We start from the raw sequence: 22,256 nt of genomic DNA, 5'->3' as shown, positions 1-22,256 counted from the left end.
TGCCACTTACCCTATTGGCAAGTACTAAACACCTTTGAGCATCAGTTTCTTCATTTTATAAATGAAGATAATAATTTCTGCCTTTTCTACAGCAAGGGTGGTTGTGAGTAGCCAACATCGACAACAGTGCTCTGGAAGCTGCAATATGATATGTAAATGCAGTGCATCTTGATTGTGACTGCTTTCTACACAGGTGTTCATGCGTAGATTTTTACAGCCAGATAGTTTATGGGCTTACTGAGTAGAGGCCATGTTGCGATATGAAACCTACGTAGTTATTCCAATGAGGATTATAGGAACCATTATCTTCTACTCTCCATATCAGTAGTGGTTCTGGAGTGAATAGAATGCTTCTGTCTGGAAAGTGCTATTCACAGAAGACTTTGATATGTTTAGATTCTACAGACCTCTCTTTTTCTCTATTTGTCTTTCTCTCTTTTCTCTCTCTCTGTGTTTCCAAGGAAGCCTAGGATGATTCCGTATTTTCCAGCTGATCTCTCCTTCAGTAGCCCCTCCTTCCACACTTCACTCCATCAAAGAGGCTCTTTACTTCTTTATTAACGTTGGACCCTGAGGATGGGGAAGCCCTGAAGCTCCTATTCTACATGGGCCACCTCTGTCATGGGGTATCTTGAGAAATTAAATGCAAGGAAGAAGGAACTTCTCTGATTCCAGGGAGGATTTCTGAGATGACTCCTCTCTCATTATCAGCAAATTTATTTCCTTTGGAGGGATGATGTGGCTACAGACAGGCTCAGAGTTGCTCACTCACTAAACCTATGTTCCTGAAAATAAGAACCCCGTCTTTCTTTTATATAGATAATCCTTGTGCAGCACTAAAGCTCAGGTAACCCAGGAACCATATTGAATTACATAAACCATATAACATAGCGCTATTACAAAAAAATAGGTAGAAAGAATGAAGGAAGGAAAGACTGTTGCTATCTCTTGAGTCCCATCCACATGGCATACACGATATCATATTTCCTTAGGGATAAAATGTGACATAAAAGATGCTTAGAAAACTTGCCAGCTGTTTGCTGTATAATGATAACACTTCTTCAAAATTCTTTAGCAAGGTAATTCTGTCCCAGAGATTATACTCCATTAATTGTTATTCTAGTCCAATAGACATGTATACTATATTTATAGAAAATGTAGAGAATCTTTTGGGGGTTATAAGAAGCATGCTTTGAACAGTTACAGTCAAACTTATGACATTATCCCCCTCCTTTTACAGAAAACAAATCTAATGCAATATGTTTCCTGTATGTTGAGACTGTCAAAGCGAACATTTGGATGGCCTAGAGATATTGTGGCAGTGGACTCAGGTATTGGTTTTTTCCATAATCAATAATAATACTGTCAGTCAAGCATAAAGTGTGATTTTATTAGTATTGTTCTATATTCCTTTTGCATTTCTATTTCATATGCATTTTCCTTACATTCTACTAGCAGATACATCCAAACTGGGTTTTTACATTTCTTAATCAAAAGGGAAAAGCCAATCGTTCAGATAATTTCAAATAACTGGGTATTCAACAACATGGAAAAAGACAGAAAAACAATTAATTGCATTGATTTTGTGTTTCTTTGTTTTGTTTTGGATTTAATTTTTTTTCACATGATTGTTCTGTGAGACACAGCCATACTCTTAACTTAGCAGCATGTATTGGTAAATTGCATCGATGGCCTAAGTTCAGAAGAGAAACTCTTCTATTAACAAATGAACTCATCATTAGGGTATTCAGATGGTCTAAAGTCAATACCAACAGAACTGGCTAAAACAATTGAAGAGACATATACTGACAGCACTTGCTTAAATATAAAAATGAATTGCTTAATTACAGCATTTAAATAGATTTCACTGAAATGAGTGAAATAGCAAAAGACAATGTATCCTGTAGGCTGGGGTTTCAGCTGGCATTAAGCACACACAGCCAAGGGTGGCAGATTAAGAGGACAAAATGTCACTCAAGATTTTACAACACCTGGGTGCCTGAATTGCTGACTTGTCATACAGGGATTGTAATCTTTAGGAAAACACTAACCATTATTATGCATGCCTGAAAACGTGCATGGAAATATCCTGTATTTGAACTTTGAACCACTAGGAAGCAAAAACATGTTACCTATCTTTAGATCACTAGGCTTTCCACATTTTAACTTTATTCATTCTTTTCTGATAATCAACGAAATAGGTCTTTACTATACATAACAAGGGCAGGAATATACTTTTGACAGACAGAGGTTGGGGGAAATTTGTTCTAAGTGGATAGAACTATGTCTTGCACTTAATAGTCACTTGAACATTGATGAGATAAATGAATGAGGAATGACTAGGCAAACTCATAGGCCTGGACATTATGCTCTGGGCATGAAAATGTGCCAGATGACACTAAGCTCTGTATGGAGGGAAAAAATAAGCCTCTGGAGGAAGAGCTGAGCTCCAGGCTGATGTGCATCTAAATTCATCCAGCAACTGAATGTAAGGCTCTTGTTTACACTCCAAAGAGGAGGGAGTATGGAGCAGCATTCACAGGGTGAATTTCCCATCCCACTTTCTGGAAGAAAGCTTGTAGCTACCTGTGCCTTCCTCACTCTTCCTGCAACTACTGCTAACTTGATTTGTGTTGCCTCTCACCAGGACTGTGGCCACTGCCACCTCACTTCTCTACTGGTCTCCCTATTCTAAATCCATTTTATGTTCTACTGCAAGATGAATCTTCCTAAGGCTCCACTTTGATCACATTGCTCTCATTGTCATAATCCTTCATGGCTTCCCATTGCTTATTGAGTAAGTATCAATTTCACTCACATTGCCATTCAAGACCCTGCCACAGCCAGTTGAACAGCCACTGAATAGCAGGTACTACTTGTACCTGCATGCACATTTCACTAACTTGGCAGCCAGAGTTTTGTGAGCATCCAGCCCAAAGATGATGTGATAACAGCATTCAGCAGTGCCTGCATTCCATAAAGAATTGCTCCCTTCACTCTGGCTATGTTGCTGGATAGAAAATCCTTTAGCAAGATCCATTTGTCAGTTGGAAATTTCCTTTATAACTAAGGTTTGGTTTATTGTAACTTAATGAAAAATGTACTGTCTTTGGTGAAGAAGCATGTTTCACCCACAAAAGTCATCTGTTGACACTAATCATTCTCTAAGTGGAGTAAAAATGGAGATGCCAGGCAAGCACTTCAGTATTGCTTTGAGGTGTTTATTTTTCCCCAGTCAGGAGGCCCAATGTAAGTGGCACTTGGTCACTCTGTTCCCCTGGGGTTTGTGGGTTTGAAAATTCAATTTTCTTTCCCCTAACCAATCTGAGCCCTCTTGCCTCTGATGCTAAGGGGGCACACCTCGCAAAATGACATGTGTCTTTCAGTGAGAGACAATCAATGCCTAATAGAGGTTTTCTCCCTACCATGCGTAACCAGAAGAAATGGGAAGTGTATTATTAGTACACAGTAGGTGCTCAATTATGTATTCAAAAACCTAATTGGCAGGAAATACTGATAATACACCTTTATCCTTAACCTACTAGTGTGATCAGGCTTCTTGTCCCTTTGGAACACATTATACTCTGGGTGATGAGACTGCATTCATTTTTATTTATATACTAAATACTAACTGACTGTTAGTATCTCAGTTTTCTTATTGAGAAAATGAGAAAGCTGGAGTAAAAACTCTCTATGGTCATTTTAAGGTCTGGTATTCTATATTTTAATACACATACAGGAGTATTTCACATATATCTAAAAGGATTACCTCCATATGTATATATAAATATATATATTTATATATGGATATATAATATACAAAATAATATATATAATATATATGGATATGTATTTTTTTCTCATTTTTTCTCTCATATATATATATATATATAAAAATACATGAAGTGGACTAAGGCTTCATATTTAGCCCTGAATCATATATATATGTGTGATTGAATATTGAGTGAAGGACTTTAGCAACAATGTTCTTGGCAACAATGGTGTTTGCCCTTTATTACATAAAGTATGTAGTATACAATGGAGAATGTAGGGTTCAAGGGAAGGAATTTTAAGCAGAAATTGGATAGAGTCTGACTTGATTTGGGAAGATAAATGTGGATACAATAAGGAAGATGGACACAATGAGGGAGAACCAGGAAGTTAGGGAGTTACTTTCTTGTTAATCAAAAGAGAAATAATGGACACAAGAACATGGCAGATCAAACCAGTATGTCTCTTCGACCACAGACAGCATTACTATTTCTGTGCTAACAACTCAAAATAGTCTGGACTAGGAGGCAAAAAATAGTAACTAATTGTCTAATGTACTCAATTTTCCCTCAGTCTATTTCTAACTATAGTCAGGAAAACCAGGCTCTGTAGCATGTCCTGGTAGTATTATCAGGTCTATCCTATCATCATTCAGGAAGGGAGCCTCTCAGGAAACACTACTTCTGCTCTGGCTGGAAGGGACAATATAATATGTTTTATCAGAAAAAATGTGGAATTTTCTTCACTTTCTGCCAAAAAAGCTGAAACACATGGAAGCCTCTCTCCAAATACTGTATCTGTTCACCATTAGTTATAGACTGAGAAGGAGAATCTTGCTGGGTTGGAAGATAGCTGCTGCCATTATCTGCAGGCATGCACACTGCCAATAAAGAGTTGTGCCACAGAGTCTAATTTGTCTACTTGAGATGTCTTCTCCTTCATCTTTTGAAGCCTCAATTGTAACAGTTGTGAAACTACATCAGGATTTACACAAGTATATTAAAACAGAAAAGTTGCTGAGGACAGTTTCATGGTCACACTGTGAAGACTTAATGGTACAAAATCAGTGTTTTCACGGCTCCTGAGGGAAGCTGAATTAACATCATCTCCCAAACAGATTGTTCTCTTTTCAGGATAGTTTCCTTCCCCCTCATTTCATAACACATCTGCTCCTCTGAGCTAAGGAGTTATGCCTAGCATGGTGTTTCTCGGCAGATGCAGTAAAGAGGAATAGAGACTTACTAAGACTTAATGACCCTCGAGTCCATGCTTATGCCCAGAGGATTCTGAAGGCTAGACTCGGGGATTCTGGGACATGCCTGCTCATAGGGATGCTCTCACCCACTATAAAGTTTTCTCCACGTTACCAGGCAGGTTCGTGGCTCAGAGGCTCGAAGGGGAACCTAATCGCTGTCTTTAAGAACCTGGGCTCATGCTGTGGTTCTGCTCCAAGTGAGAGCTGGGAGAAGAAATATTAGGTAAGAATGGTTGGGCAGGAGAGGTGAGAAGATACAGAGGGGAGAAGAAGAGGGCAAATGAGGATATAAGAGGCCAGGTTCTTCCACTTTTCTGAGGAATTATCACAAGCACCATTGCACTACTTTCTTCACAGAGGAACACAACAGAGCATATGGAATTGGAACAGACATCCATAGGTGAGGGCAGTGGTGTGCCAATTAGTAATGCACAGAATTTCCATTCGTCTTGGTATCTCTGTATCTCTCTCTCTCCCCCCTCCCCCTCCCTGTCTTACACATACACACACACACACACACTCACAGAGTACACTGTTCACAGCCAGAACACCACAAATACAGTCATATAGTAGCATGGCCATACTTGTCAATAAGACAAAAGGATGTTATTGCAGACTTCATTTATATGTGTGTGTTTAAGGTGGTGGGTGGGTGTCACTTATGTCAATATTCAAATAAAATTACATGGGTATTAACACATTTGGTCTGTACACTATCTCTTGCCCTCATTGTCTGCGTGAATTTAATGTTGCCAATTGTAACTTGGTTCCCTGTATCCCTACTACTTTATGGAACCATACCCAAGCCATTTTTATTGTAAGCACAGTATCCCTGCTAGCAAAATACAGGGGTAGAGGAAGGGTAGAGGAAGCAGTGGGAAAAGCCCTGTGAGCTTGCTGGGCCCCCAGTAAGCAATTTCCACCTTGCCTCACAGGGGTCCTTTAGGAGGGCTGCCAGAGGCACTCGGAAAAGGCTACAGGGAGAAGGAAACCTCCAGCTGAACTTTGTAACAATTTGAACCCATTGAGAAATCTGGCCAGAACTCAGGGAAGGGCATGAATCCAGAGTGCAGACTCCACAGGAGGGGGACGAACTAAAGCCCTACTTGCTTTTGCAGCAATGTTGCCAGAAATGACAGGATTTTATACTCTTTTATGGCTAAATAATAATCAATTTTGTGTATATATGTGTGTGTGTGTGTATATATATATGCATATATATACATATATATCACATTTTACACAATGTGTATATATACATATATATCACAGTTTACACAATGTGTATATATATCACATTTTAACCATTTATCTGTTGATGAACATTTAGATTGATTCCATATCTTAGCTATTGTGACTTATGCAGCAATAAACATGGTGGTGCAAGTATTCCTTTAATATACTGATTTTCTTTACTTTGGAAAACTACCCAGTAGTGAGACTGTTGGATCATATAGTAGTTTTATTTTTAGTTTTTTGAGAAAGACACACACACATATATATGATTCAGGGCTAAATATGAAGCCTTAGTCGGCCTCCATTAACAAGAAATCAGCTTTATCAAGTTTATACATTTTTAGTAAAATGTTCCAAAGACTCCTATGAAATTTTTGCTGTGCGAAATATGAGTTACGTGGCCCCATACATTTTGGAAAGTTTTGTTTCTTTTTTCTGCCCACCCACCTGTATTTTGAATGGTTAATGTTGGATTGGTTTATCTCAAATTTAACAATGCTTACGCTCTTTGCTCTTGATAAATAAACATAAAAGTAAATATAGCTGCTTAAGAAAATATCAATTCAGTTTTCCATGCAGAGCAAGGTCCTTGGTGTTTGCAGCCTGCCTGGTGACTTTTTTAGCAGATGGCAGATATCTGGCGGGAATGGGGCAGAGTTAAGCATTCTTGAGCCCTAAACCGAAGCCCCAGTAAATTTTTCAAGCAAGAATATAAATTTCAAAATCTTACTTTTTCAAAGTGGCCAAGTGTTTCATTATATAACTTTTGCTTGAGATGTGCATGCTGTTCTAGGTATATTCCAGAACCCTGGTTAAACTCAAGGCTTGGAAACTACCAATGAAGTTAGGCACACATGTTGCATTTTCTGGGACTTACTTACGAATGACTCCAGAGTGAAACTTCCAGGTTGCAAGAATGGATTAGGACCCTAATTAGGGTGATGAAGAGACTTAAGAAAAAGAACGTGCTGGGACCAAACAGGGGGTGGGGTTTGAGTGAAGAAAGGACCAATGATGTCTAGCCACTTCCTCCAGCCCAGAAAGGGCAACATGATGAGGACTGTTTCTCCAGGCACTTCAACTGAAATCTGTGCTTAGTGGTCCCCAGCTTTCCAGAGGTGGCTGATACTCTCACTGCCACACTCTTTACAGAACCATATATGTGCTGTGTGCTCTTTGTGGGTGAAAAGGCTGTGGTCATCCCTGTCATACATGAACATTATATATTTTGAAATGACAGATCATATCCATTTTAGTTTCTGTTTGGATATTGGGGCAAGCAACATATCCTCACCAGTGTTTGACTTAAGGTCATTGTGGAAAAGTGCTAAGCTAAGCAAAACAGCTATTGGCTTTGCAACTGAAATCCTCATAGTTGGATAATTCATAAAGTGTATTAGACATTAACCAGCATTTGGTCATTACTGACCATGTGATAAGCACAATACGTAAAAACATTACACTTCTATGCATCTCTGTATGCTCAAAGCATTCTATTATATATAGATTTACAAGTCAAAAAAATTGGTACTAAAGGAGAAGACATAATTGTAATAAAAAAAATTCAGCACACAGGTTTCTAAACAGTCACAGACTTGTCTCAAGCATTTTAAAAACCACATCATATAAGCCCTAAGCAGTTTCTTATTAATCTAGTCTCTGTGCTAACATAGCCAAATGGGAAATACAATCTTGGGAATATGAAGGCCAATGTTATTCTATTAACCTTATATGTAATCCTGTTTACTTTCCTGTCTTTAATGAATAAATTAAAATGTCCTCTCATTCTCTAATTGGTGGACAGTTTGAGTATGACAATATATAGATTTTATTCAGCTACATTCTGTAACCTTAACGGGCCAAATGCTATCATTCTGTGATGGATTTCAATGAAAGGCAATGACAGATAAACTGTTTACATTAAAAGACTCTATCAAAGTTATTTTGCACCCAGTTTCATCCTAATCCATCTGCTCTTTCTAGAGCTCTGACAGGCTGACCTCTCTTGCTGTGTGTGTCGTATCGATGTCATTACCAAAGAGGCTTTCCCCAGCCTTTCTGCTGATAACAAAGTAAATGGAAATGCAGAGAAACCTCGGGGAGGTAACAACTTGTTCAGTATGATGAGGGAGAACTGTGGCTACAAAATAGGACTGATTACAGCAGGGAAGAGTATCTGTTGTCACAACTAATATATTCTCTACAGCACACCAACTTCAAAAGGGCCAGATGATAGCAGGGGTAAAATTTATTGCATCTTTTTCATTAGCAAACTTAAAACATAAATGCAGATTTTCAATTTAATGTGGCTACTAGGTTCTGAAAGTTCAGTGGTGTGCATCACAGGTATCAGGAACACATCCCAAAGCTGCCAGAATATTCGGGTCTTCAGTGGCTATGTAATAATTTCATTTGAAATTCTCAAATAGCAACCAGGCCAGTAAGCTCGCTCAACAAGAACAACCACCATAACCATAACCACCACCAAACAACAAACAAATCAAAATGGACCAAATATAAGACCAAAATCAAGAAACTAGATTAAAAGTAACTTTTTTTGTGTTAGGTAATTAGTAATCTGAAGATTAAAAAAAAAACAAAAAACAAACAAACAAAAACTATGAAGTGGAGAGGAAGATCTAAGAAGATCATTGTTTTCTGTAAATGCTCATATGCTTAAGGTGCAACTCTATGACTAGTGTCTAGTTGGAAAGTCCATACATCTCCAGTAATTAATATGCTTTCAATTAAGTGAATATTTCACAGAATACCAGGATACTTCTTCGGCAGAAAAAAAAATAAGATGGGGTTAAATAAAATTGGGTACACTGGAGCTACTCATGATCATGTGCCCAGACACAACACATTAGAATGTTTTGTGTTCAAATAAAATTTTAATGGTTCAGTTCTGTTTTTAAAGCACTAGCATACTACTCCAAGCTTTATGTAGAGTCTTTCAGTGAACCTGGTCACTAATTGAACATTTTCAGTCATATCAAACGTTTTCTGAACTTACTAACTGTGCTAAATGAAGTCATCTAATATTTCAATCTAATTCATATTAATAAGATGTTATTAATGTTATAATGCCCTAAAGGAAATTTCTAACAAGACCCATCTCTTTCATGGCTTTTAGATTTCTAAAGTCTGCTGCTTCTAATGCCAATGTGAGATAACTGCGGCATGAGACAGCCAGGCCCAGATCTAACTAGGTTTCAGAACCCAGGCATCACAAGCCATCCTGCTACCTGTGGACACCAGACTACATGTTTAGGGCTGTGGAAATCAGACATCATAATATCACTCAATTAAATATTAAGCAGATGTTTACCTGGCTCTAAGAGCATGTGCTGGAGGGAGCTTTGGAGTTTGCCTGCCACACATTCTAGAAGCCTTTGGAATAAGTCAAATTGCCGATAGTTTAAAACTTTAAAGACAGCGATTTTAATAAACCTGTCGATACAATTTCTTTGTTAAAAAAAATTTGAGACTGATTAGGCTACTTATATTGAAAGAGAAGCACAAGGTCTATATCTTTAGATCTTTTATTGAACTGCAAGCAGAGCATCAATAACTGCTTCTCAGCTGTAAATGAAAATTGATTCCAGGTTTAACTCCTAATTTTCAGGGGTTCCTTTAACCCCGAGAAAAATGAAAAGAAAAACTGACAAAAAAGAAAAACCAGAGGTTTAGTGGTATGAGGTAGGGGCATACAGAGATACAGAGAACATAACATATTCCCACTCCCAAAACGTCTGTCCTCCTGGGTCAGGCCACTCCCTAGCCAAACCCCAGTGGCCATCTCTGCCTGCCCTGGAGGACTGACTTGAAAATGGCAATTCAATAAGTGTTTCATGGGGAAGGCCAGGGCTGGATTTTATATCTATGATGCCACTATGATGGCAGCTGAGAAGTAAAAAATGCAGTCAGTCGGGTAATGGACACCATGTGGCCCCCAAATCTCAACCATGCCATTGATATCAAACTTAAAAAATACCTTGCACCACATATGTTTATTCAGACACTAAGTGCATAGCACTACGTCTAATTCCAACACTGTTCTGGATGTTTGCAAAGTTCAGTGTCAACTTCAAATAGTTATTTATCTCCCATTCAGGGATAGCTCCTGAGAGAGAGCCAAGATGAGTACAGCATCCTAGAAGAGCCTTCAAGCCTTTCTCTAGGGCATAACATGAGCTCAGAAAGAGACGGTAAGAACCGCAATAGAAGGGTATGAATCAACTCTCCACCCATGCCAATCATTGGAAGAAAAACTCTTTTAGAGACACATAATTTCCTGGAGGACTTGGTGCAGATCATTGGCAACCTAACCTTTCGTCCTGGGATCTCTAGTTTAAAAGTTGTCAGGGCTTAGAGGAAAGTTAAGGTCATTCATATCCAAGGGCTGCCTTTGGGGGCCAGTTAAGACATGCAACGCAGTTCCTAGCAGATCCCTATGGATACCTAGGCCAAAATGAAGGGCTGTGTCTATTTCCCTATGGATCCTAAAGAGAGGGCTGCCAGTTAATGTTTAAAAGGACCACAAGGAAGAGTAACCACCTATTGTGTAATTCAAAGCATTTTCTTATACACTGTCTTCACTTGATCCTTACAATACTCCTATGAGGCAGACAAGGCTGGTTTATTCCACTCTACTGGTAAGAGATATGAGACTTAGAGATGTTAAACAACTTTCCCAATGCAATATAGCTAGTATTTGAGGCCTGGGATTAAACCCCAGGCTTCTTTATTCCAAAAGCTATGTTCTTAATATCTACAGTTAAAATTACTCATGGCCAGGCACACAGCTAATCAACTTTAGGATGACAGAACATTTTCATTCAAGTTTGTCATATACAGGATAGATAACCCAACAGCTGTCTTTAACATCCCATTCCTTACAAGAAAAGAGAAAGTAAACATATGTAGCATCTCAAAGAATATGAAGCTTTTTAGATCATTAGTAGCACTCATAATTATGATAATTATTATCACTTAAAGTGGTGAGTAATTACCATGTGCTAAGCATAGTGTCAGGTGCTTTTGCCTGTATTGATTCACCTAATCGTTGAATCCCCAGTATGACCCAATGAAGAACGTCCTATTTTTACCTCTATTTTGTAGGTACTTAGATCTTTGCCCAAGGTCAACCAGTTTGAGAGTGGCAGAGCTAGAATTCAAAGCCATGTCTGTGTGACTATATAGCTATAATCTCACATACTCTCCTACACTGTCCCAGCATTGTCTCACCACCTTAGAACACAGCATGGATATGTCTGCTATCCAAATAGTCCCAACCAAGAAAGTCAAATGCAGTAGAGGACTGGAGAGAAAATGCAAAGTTTTAACAGGTATTTTCAGGCTGCAATCACTATTGCTTCTTCATTGAAGCCATGCACATGTATGATTATATATCTCTTACTTTAAAGAGTCATTCGAAGGTAAAATCCTCTGTTAAAAATGTTTTCTTATGATCATGAGTCTCTATGGCTGACCATTTGGCATCTTTAATTTATATATTATAATTCCCCCATTCTGGACTCATGTTCCATTTTCCCATTTGAGGGAATAATATTTAGCATTTGAACATACTCTACTTGCTCTGCTTGTGTTTATGCACACAACCTGTCACCTGGCTCAGCATGGCTAATACTGCTGTGGAAGGTGGAAGTGGCAAAAAAGGGGAGGCTGTTCTGATTGTAAGATACTCGGTATCCAAATGCCAGTTTAGAAGCCGACACAACTTGATCCTGTATTTCATTTTCATACATGTATTTGAAACGTATTCTCTTGGGGATGTTTATGCTCTAAGCCCACAGTATAAGCTCTTAGACACTGTTTGAAAAAGATTGCTGTATACTCACTACACCTGGATAATCTGAGTTTTGTCAAATGAGTCAAGGTGTGATGATTATGGATGAGATGATTTGGGGACGTCTCCAGAAAGTAAATGGCTTTTTTATTGGACTATGTCTGCATGAATGCAGCCACTGGGTTCTGAGCCATTTCTATTATGTCAGCTGAAACCAGCAGTGTTGTCTGGGCCCTTGAGCACAGTTTTATAGACCAGTGCACTAGTCTGTATGCTTTCTCTCCAATCATTCTGCCACAAATGGAGTGACTCTGCAATTCTTTTGCTCAGCTAAGAGGCCCGACCCTACTGCTAAGGTTTGCTGTAAGGTTCAAGTGAGACACCACACCTAGTTTGTGCCTGGCACAGAGCAAGAGTGGTTCTAAAAATGGTAATCTCAATACTCCTCCTTATGATGGTGCTGGAGGTATGACTGTCCCAATTCAAAGACGAGTGAACCGTACTATGTTATCTACATGGCACTATATTATCTAAAAATTATTTTGATGATTCCTCTATAAGTTAACTGTAGAATTACCGTGTGACTCATCAATTCCACTTCTAGGTACACACCAGAAAGAAAACATGTCTATATGAAACTTGTACACAAATCTTCACAATAGCACTACTCACAGTAGCCAAAAGTTGGAAACAATAAAAATGTCCATCTAATGATGAGTAGATAAAGAAAATGTGGTTTATTCATACAATGGAATGCTACTTAGCCATAAAACAAAATGAAGTGCTGATACATGACATTGAAGAATCAAGAAAACATTATGGTGAGTGAAAGAAGCCAGACAAAAAAGGTCACATGTTATAGGATTCCAGTTACATGAAACAGACCAATTCATAGAGTCAAAAAGTAGATTAGCAGTTGTAAGGGGTTAGGGGGAGGGGGAAATGGGGAGTAACTGTTTAACGGGTATGGAGTTTCCACTTGGAGTGATGAAAAATTCTGGAACTAGGATGGATGCACAACCTTGTGAATGTATTGTCACAGAATTGAACACTTTAAAATGGTTAATTTTACATTAAGTGAATTTTGCCACAAAAAAGAGAAAATTATGTCAACCCATTTACTTTTGCAAAAGGACATTATGCATCCTAAAGGCAGAGCTCTGCAAACATTGCTAGTATTACTGCTGCCACTACTGCACAAGCATTCTCTTTTGGTCTATAGCCTTCCAGGTCTTGTAACTAATCTTCAGACTCTAGAAGGAGGGTTCATTTGCAAATGTTTATAACCTTGTGCCTACATCTTGCTCCTCGGACTCAGTTAGAGGGAATAAGTTGTCATTTTGCCTCACCTTAGAGCCCCCAGTTCAATCTCCCCATCCAATTTTCACTGAGAATCTAAGCCTTTTTGAGGAAGACATCATGACTAGGGGCAGCATGTCACAAAAAGGTTCCAACCCACCAATCCTGATCATCTGAGAGTCTCAGCACTTACAAAAAGTCAGTGAATATACCCTAAAACCCAGATGATTCAGGTCAACAGACCCTTTGCCAATTTTAAGATAAATACAGAAAATAACTTTATAAGTTAAAAAGCAGATTACATTCATATAATTACATGAAGAGGAAGTCAATGTGCAAAATCTACTTTCAATTATTATTGAATTCTACTTCAAACATTTCGATTAAAAAGCAATTTTTATCTGTCAAAATCAATGATCTGGAATGTTTTCGTTTTTGCTTCTGTTTTACTTACAAATATGATGCTCCTGTCATTGGCGTATTAAATGTGTGAGGCAGAAATGACAATTTTTGGAAATTAAGTGTGCATTTTACATTTGCTATGAAGCCCAACTCAAGTAGGAGGGAGACAGCTTGCATTCAGCAAATGTACAGCAAGCCCCTGGGAAAGAGTTGTGAAATTGGCTTAGGCCAGCACTGTGTAGTCTATACTTACCCTGTGGTTGTTCTTGGTAAAGCACTAAACTTGCAAAGATGCAATTATTTTTTACATATTATTAAAATTCAAGCACAAGAAAGTGGAGAAAGTAATGTAGATGAAAGTTTTGGCCACATAACTTTGAAGATGGATTTGATTTTTAAAGTATACCAGAATGGTAGGAGTTCTAGTGTGGTAAACAACTGTAGATGGGAATAGAGTAGCTGAACCTTGATAATTTTTCCTAAGCTTTTCTTTGCAGGCTCTTCCTCATAAAATGTTTAATCAACATGGAATTCCATATTTGTTAACTCTCTTGAAATATCAGTGCATAAGCATTCCTTTAAACAGTCTGTTTTATAATGTAGCAGAGTTCACTGTAGGAAGATCTTCATCAGGTACTGGATTTAAAGAAAGGCAATCCTTCTGCATTCCTCATTTGAGGTGATAAGCACACCCAGAAGGATCTCACATTCGAGACAGTTCTCCCTCAAAGAGAAAATGTGCAAGCATCATTGACACCACACACTAGGTTGCCATTCTCATGAGTCATAAATGATACTTGGCCTTTTCAAATCATAAAGTCCAGTCTCATTGAAATGCTGAAAACACGCATTTCTGCCATCTCATTTGGTGGTAAAGTACTGTAAATGCTTAAAGTGTGGAATAGAAGGAGACAAGGGCAGCAGCAAGTTTTTGCCAAATGTCTTTTGCCTAAAGGTTCATTTAAGTGGCAAGATGTTGCATATTGATTCTCAGCTGCATTCTGAAATGGTGCATCTGGGAAAGGTGAATGAAGCATCACATTTATATCTAAATTAATGAGTATGGGCTCCAAGCCTCACACCAGAGTCACCAAACGAAAGTTATACCTCACCCAGGACAATAAATAGTCCAAGAGAGAGTAAGACAATCTCTATTGCTTACTACTGACCAGCATTTGTGTATGGAACAGAGAGAGAGATTGGAGGGGGTTGAAAGCAGTTTTAAAGAGCTCTACATCTCCTTACTATAGCTTTAATGAAAGTTTGAGCTGTTTGACTTGTTCCAGAACACTATGCTCATCTTTGCTTCTTTCCCTCTCTCCAAAGCCCAGAGATAAAGCATGGGGAAGTTTGTGCATGTCAAAGCATGTCAAAGCCATTCCACTTCCTCCTGCTCCCCACTTAGTCCCAAAACAAAGCCCTAAGCTCTTCTTACCTGGTAGAGCTCAGTGGCAGTGCACTGAGTGGTCAAGGTCTTCACAGGCTCAAGGTCATCTTCATCACTGCTTAACTTCAGGTCATCCTCAAGCATCCTACAAAGAGATCAGAGTGGTGTTTGAGTTAGAAAACATATTTTCTAAATCATCCTCAGATACATCTTGCAATGAGAATAAAGTATTGGAGCTACAATCTGACAGCTGCAAATCCTTCAAATGTGTAGAGGGAACTAAGATTGTTTCACCTAATTAGATATTTGAGCTCTTATATTTATGCCATACTTTGCACACATCTTTCCTCTCTACCTTCCCCTAAATCAAGGGGAAAATACTATTTCAGGATCTCCAGAGATGACTGGATTCTATACATTTTTACTACTAAAAGTGCAATAAATGTACTGATCAATCACTGTGTATGTGGGATGTGGCATTGGATCTCTACAGGACAAGGTGCTCGAAGTCTCCCATGAAAGAAGAGGGGCATGATAACAGTCCCTAGCTCTAGAGGCTGTTGTCAAAGCCTGCTGGGTCTCTCTGGATGACGGAGGTAAAAGGCACAGTGAACCTGGACTCTCTTTCAGTGCCCTCTGCTGCTGGGTAGCTAGGTGGCCACAAAAGAGCTGGGAGAGAAATGGCTAGTCATTAACCTTCTGATATATGACCAATCTCTTCCTGTAAAATTTGATCTGAGAGATGTAAGCCCATGATGTGGATAAGAAATCTTTCTCTCCTAAGGCAAGGCACCTGAAAAATGAGTGGCCTGGATTTTGGTGATGAACTAGCACTTTCAAAATTGTTTATGGAGTCACAGAGCCTTTTGTTTCCATAGGGATATTAATTCCAGTGGCATCCTCTCTATCTCCAAGTGTGAGCTACAGCAGGAAGAATAGCTTATCATCTTAAAATTCCAGCTACACTGTCTTTAAAGACCTATTGGTGTTCATATTTTTATTTATGAAATACAACTTTATACTTCATCCTTAGGCTTCAAGAGGGGACAGTCTCAGCCTCTCTGGACCAATGACCATTTCCTATGCATATATTGCTTTTTCTTGCATCTAGGCTCTGCATCAGGCTCAGTTCCAGGGCTAGAAATCTCTTTCTCAACTCTGGAAATCCCATTTATCCTTTGTAGCCCAATGATCCCACTTCCTCTACAAAAGCTTTCTAGAAAGAACTCCCATCTCAGGAAGAATATTTTTTCCTCTGCCCAACCCTCAGCTCCATCTGGATCACAGCACAGCTTTCCACTGAATCTCTCCCCACTAGTCCGTAATTCTCATAAGGGCAGGGGGTGCAGCATTTTCACCTCACTGTACTTCACAGCATCTTCCCACAAATGATAGAGTCTACTGGGATCATTTTGCAGACAAGGAAGGAAAGATTCAGAGAGGTTAATTGCTTTGCTCAAGCTCACACAGCTATTAATAGTTAGTGCTAGAGCCACTCCTAAAATTTCCATCTCTGTAATCCCACTTGGGTGTTTTTCCAGAAGAGAAGCCAGAAGGGAAAAGGAAGCTTCTAATTTGACAAATAGGGGGAAAGTTACTTCAGAGGTTATGTTCAAATATTGAAAAGGGAGTCAGGGCAGAGTGGATATCCAATAACTCTCCAAGAAAAGCACAGCTCCCCCACTTTCATGCTCAGTCACATAACACTAGAATGTTTACACTGAGGTCTGCAAACCAAAGACTGATATAAAGGATGATTGGTGGGAAGGACAACTGTTAGAGTAGCTTTCGGATAAACTAAATTTGCAGGATTTATGACTGTCCTTCAAGAGACTAATGGATGTTTTGAAGATCTTAGAGAAGGAGAAAAAGTGTATCTTGGTATTTCTTTTGCAGTTGCAGGCTTATAACTCTGAACAAATAATTCTTTACAACACATTGTGGGAGATGAAGACTGTATCATTCTCATAAGCTATAGAACTTAAATATTTAAAAACTATCTATGCTTGTTATTATAAATGGCTTTACTTCCCGTGTGTGTGTGTGTGTGTGTGTGTGTGTGTGTGTGTGTGTGTGTATCTCGATACAGCTAGGGAATGTCTATGTGTTAATTTATATTCAAGTAGTCAGCAAAAGAAATGGTAAATAATTCCTGCATTTAGAGGGTCAATTTTCAGAGACAGAGGAAGTCCTAAGTATTTGACCAGCAGCATGGAACTTGGTCCTCACAATACTTCTATGAAGGAGATGGTGTTACAGCTGCATTTTTCAGATGGAGACTCTGAGGTTTAGAGAGATTAACAGGCTTGCTTGTGAACAGACAGCTAGAAATCAAGGAGGCAAACATGGAACCTAGATCATCTCCAGCCAGAATTGGGAGTATACAAGGTTTTCCTAGAGGGTACAACTTATAAAAGATGGTATATTCAATAAAATTGACAGCAACAACAAAAACCTCACAAAACATATTAGCATGGAGTCAAAACATTGGGATTCAATTGCTGGCTAATCATAAACCCCAATATCTGGGGTAATTTACCAGCTCTGAGGTTCATCTGTGTCCCTCATCTCTTCAATGGGATAATACTTTGGTTCCATCACAGGTGGGTGGTGGTGAGCATAACAAGAGCTAATGCATGTGAAAGTGCTTTATGAAAGCACAAAACTAATAATGCGGGGCACCATTAGTTTGGAAAGATATCTCAGTTGGAAATAATGAACTTCATTAATACTATTAACAAGTAATCAGAAGCAGAAGTTTCTGTATGCCTTTGCTCCTCTCCTTTTAATTTTCTGAACAGTCTGAAGGTAATCCATGATGACTTGGGAAATGTCTAAGGGCATCTCGAGACCAGATGTAGAAATATGCTTGTGGTCTTCAGGTTTCTCTCCTTCAGGTAGAAGTAGCACATCCAGAGTCATAGCACAGAGTTCTGAACTCAGCAGTTATTTTACTCTCCAATCAACATTATATTACTTTTAACATGGAGATGAAATGCACTCCAACGTACAATTCTGGAAATAGGCAGCCAATCTACACAGTGATTGACATTAAAAAACCTCCCTCTACTCCGCCCCCACCATGCAACAAGCTTGGTATGGATTTGGTTGTTAATAAAGGAAAATCTGATGCATATATTTAAGTCCCAGTAAACATAAGTCAAAGAAGTAACTAGGAAGGCAAATTGCTATTAGTTATCTCTGGAGGCACTAGGCATTCATTTCATTCCACTTCTTCCCTGACCTATTAAGCTTTATTATTGAATATACATGTACTTGTTTGCATTTTCATCCTTGGCTAATGCTGAACATTACTCTAGGGAAAGTGTAGGATTAAGAAAGATTTTAGATTTAATTATTATAGCAGCACCATTCACACCCAATGCAGTTAAAGTCGTCTCAGCAGAAAAATGGTGATCTCTTTTCATGAGGTTATAATTCCATAGACAATTCATCACACATTGGCTATCACAAAAATGTGAAAAAAAATTGCTCATATAAATGTATGCCTGTGTGTGTGATCTTAAAAACAAAACAAACAAAACAAAACAAAACAAAACAAAACAAAAACGGACATTGTTCTTCAACTTTTCAATTAGGTGAAAACAGAACCAATTAGACCTCCTTAGTGAAGTCTGTTGTTTGTTCAGGGTCTAGTCAACCACAGTGTTCATCTTGGTGTAAAAATGCTGTTTTTATTTTTACTATGATCTATAATTTGTAGTATTAAGACATAGAATAATCTATAAAACTGAACAAAAACCCAAGTTCTTGCCCTGAGGAGATGATCCTATAAAAGTTCAAATAGTGAAATTTGGATGAGATGGAATGGACCAAAAGAGGATCTTTGTCCTTGGTTTTCTGAGCTTCAAGTTGAGCTTAGTGGCCTCCAAGGGCTCTTTGCACTGAAACATTCTAGTGCACTATGACATGACAGGTCCCATGTGAATCATAACCATAAAATCAAAAGATCACACTCCAAAAACTTTGCCAATTTACATAGTGGAATGCTTAGGTGATTTTGAAGAGGTTAAAATAGAGGGCTTGAAACATTATTATAGAAGGTTGTAGGAAGAAGCCCTTGGTTGAGTCAGCATGAACTTATGAGCAAGGTCTTGAGAAACAAACAGACCTAAGTTCAAATACAGGAATTCCTATTGGATTTTTTTTTTAATCCAGTAAATAAGACCCTTTAAATCTCAATTTTCTATATGCTAAAATGGGTAATAATAATACCCACTCTGGACAATTTTTAGAATTTGAAAATAAAGATTATACAAATTGCCAGGAGCCAATATAGCTACCAGTTATCATTTTCATCTTAGTTACTATTGATATTGTTACTATTATTGTCAGAGGAATTTTGTTGTACAATAATTTTTAAAAGCTGTGGTGGTAACCCAAAGGCTGGCAGAGGTATCAGGCCCCATACATCATTGGAAACTCTTGACCAAATAAGGAGAGATTCAAAGACTATTAAGGAGTTTGGAAAGTTTCGGAGCTTTGGTTTACTCATCTAGAAATGGCCTAAACTCTTCAGGTCTGTCTTGGGTTTTCTTAGATCCCCTTGGAGTGCTTAAGATATCCCAGAAATTTGAAAGTCAGTCGCAAGAGGAAACATCCAGACAGTACCAAGTGAGAGTTCAGAAAAAAATGAGTGGCCCCAATGTTCTGACCCTCATACCTGGGAATCTACCTGCTGATCCAGAGAAATGAACCAAGGGTGATCCCCTCACTGGAAGTTGTGCTCACCTTGAGCACAGTGTCTTTAGGCCTGTCACTCTCAGGAGGCTGTTCTGACACACATCTGGCTCTGAAGTTTGTGTGTAAGACTGCGCATAATAGGCTCCTAGTTGATCCAGAATCCTTGCTCAGAAACAACCGTTAGCACATTGAGTTGTTCTTAGAACTTGCAAGCCTACACGGTGCCTTTTTGTGAACTACAAAATGATGTTCCTCTTGGCAGACAGCAGCACTCAATACTGGGTAGATTCCAGCTTCAAGGTATCTATAGTGCTAGCTGCAATGCTGCTGACTGATTCTCAGATGTACTCTTCCAATTGGAAGTACTTGAGAGTGCTATCTCTTTCACCATGTCACTGTGTCACCTAGTGGAGAAAACGGCAACATCCCTAACATATGGTCATACATGTTTTCTCTGATAGGTAGCTAACAAAACCTTTCTATTGTTCAGTACCTTTAACCGTGAGAATGATCTGCCAGTTAGGAGTTGCTGTGAGCTTTCCTGTACCTTCTACCTTGCAGCTGGAGTCTTGTTCTCCATAGTCCACACTCAGAGACTAGACTTGTAATAGTGTTGGAGACAGAACCAGTGTTGCTATCTCTGTCATACAGGAGAGGGAGGAGGCTATTATGCTCAGATTTTAAGCTATTAACTAAAACATAGAGCTATAACTTCTGGCCCAATGAATTTGGGGTCCTCTGGTTACTGGTTTAAATTATTATTGTCTTTCTAAATACCCCAGAGTTCATGGCAATCAGAGTAAGTTTCTGATGGCCCAAATGAATGACACAGTTGACTTTGAGGATAATAACACAGTCTAGAGAGGGCTTGCATGTCCTCATTAGGCAGAGTCTTACTGTGGTCCCTCTTCTGGAATAGTAACTTAGACCTCTTGACTCCTTAAAGGGCACTTCCTCTTCATAAAGTAAGCTAAAAGAAATAAAACATGACTGGTTTAGAATTACTCAGGGAATTATATATTTTCCTATCTAGTGCTTTGTAGTCTCTTCAGCATTAAATCATTTGTCGGTAGGAAGGCAGGTGATAAGGAAGAGGAGGTGACATTTTTCAGGGAATTCATTCTGTTTCCATGCAGTAAAGGTGCTCAGGCTATTTTTTCCCCTTTAGGAAGAGATACATTTAATTTTCCCAAGGTTTTAACTTAAAATTTTCTGATTCAATGGCCACCACCTCACTGGGAATCCTACAGAATCCCGGTCTGAGGGCTGTGGCAGTGACAAGCCATTTGAAAATCTGTATTATACTGTATAGGAACAAATCTCCAAGATCTATCAGGTGGGGACCCATAGCCCAGTGCCAACCACTGTGCCCACAGGCAGGGTCTAAACATGAACTCTGCCATAGGCATGTGGGCCTGATAAAGATTGTCTTCTGTAGCTGATGGCCTTCCAGGGGGTTGAGAAAATAGGTATTTCATGAGATTAACTGGGCTCCTTAGTGTGAGAACTAGGAGTTCCCTTAGGGGCCATCTAGTCCAGGGACTGGCCAACTGAAGGCCTCAGCCCAAAGCAGCCTTCCTTCTGTTTCTATATTGCTTATGATTTTAGAATAGTTTTTTTTTCTTTTTTTCTTGTTTCTTTTTTTTAAAAAATACTTTAAGTTCTAGGGTACATGCGCACAGTGTGCAGGTTTGTTACATACGTATACATGTGCCATGTTGGTGTACTGCACCCATTAACTAGTCATTTACATTAGGTATATCTCCTAATGCTATCCCTCCCCATCTTCCACCCACAACAGTCCCTGGTGTGTGCTGTTCCCCTTCCTGTGTCCAAGTGTTCTCATTGTTCAATTCCCACCTATGAGTGAGAACATGTGGTGTTTGGTTTTTTGTCCTTGCGACAGTTTACTGAGAATGATGGTTTCTAGCTTCACCCATGTCCCTACAAAGGACATGAACTCATCCTTTTTTATGGCTGCATAGTATTCCATGGTGCCTATGTGTCACATTTTCTTAATCTAGTCTATCATTGATAGACATTTGGGTTGGTTCCAAGTCTTTGCTATTGTGAATAGTGCCTCAATCAATATACATGTGCACGTGTCTTTATAGCAGCATGATTTATAATCCTTTGGGTATATACCCAGTAATGGGATGGCTAGGTCAAAGGGTATTTCTAGTTCTAGATTCTTGAGGAATCACCACACTGTCTTCCACAATGGTTGAACTAGTTTACAGTCCCACCAACAGTGTAAAAGTTTTCCTATTTCTCCACAACCTCCCCAGCACCTATTGTTTCCTGACTTTTTAATGATCGCCATTCTAACTGGTGTGAGATGGTATCTCATTGTGGTTTTGATTTGCATTTCTCTGATGGCCAGTGATGAT

The 22,256-nt window shown here is 38.9% G+C and overlaps 1 protein-coding gene across 6 annotated transcripts in view; it reads right to left on the bottom strand.

Annotated features, from left to right (window-relative positions):
- AFF2 (AF4/FMR2 family, member 2) overlaps positions 1 to 22,256 on the bottom strand; it is a 501,113-nt gene that overhangs the window by 89,816 nt on the left and 389,041 nt on the right. For all 6 annotated transcript variants that reach the window (XM_011971246.1, XM_011971245.1, XM_011971244.1 and 3 more), the window contains one exon: positions 15,211 to 15,307. In XM_011971246.1, the coding sequence (XP_011826636.1) occupies positions 15,211 to 15,307 (97 nt within the window). The remainder of the gene's footprint in view (positions 1 to 15,210; positions 15,308 to 22,256) is intronic.

This window comes from Mandrillus leucophaeus, unplaced genomic scaffold (genome assembly GCF_000951045.1).
Source record: "Mandrillus leucophaeus isolate KB7577 unplaced genomic scaffold, Mleu.le_1.0 Scaffold994, whole genome shotgun sequence".
NCBI classification, from domain to species: domain Eukaryota; kingdom Metazoa; phylum Chordata; class Mammalia; order Primates; family Cercopithecidae; genus Mandrillus; species Mandrillus leucophaeus.
Note: the sequence above shows the minus strand (reverse complement) of the source record. Positions and strands in the feature narration are given on the sequence as shown.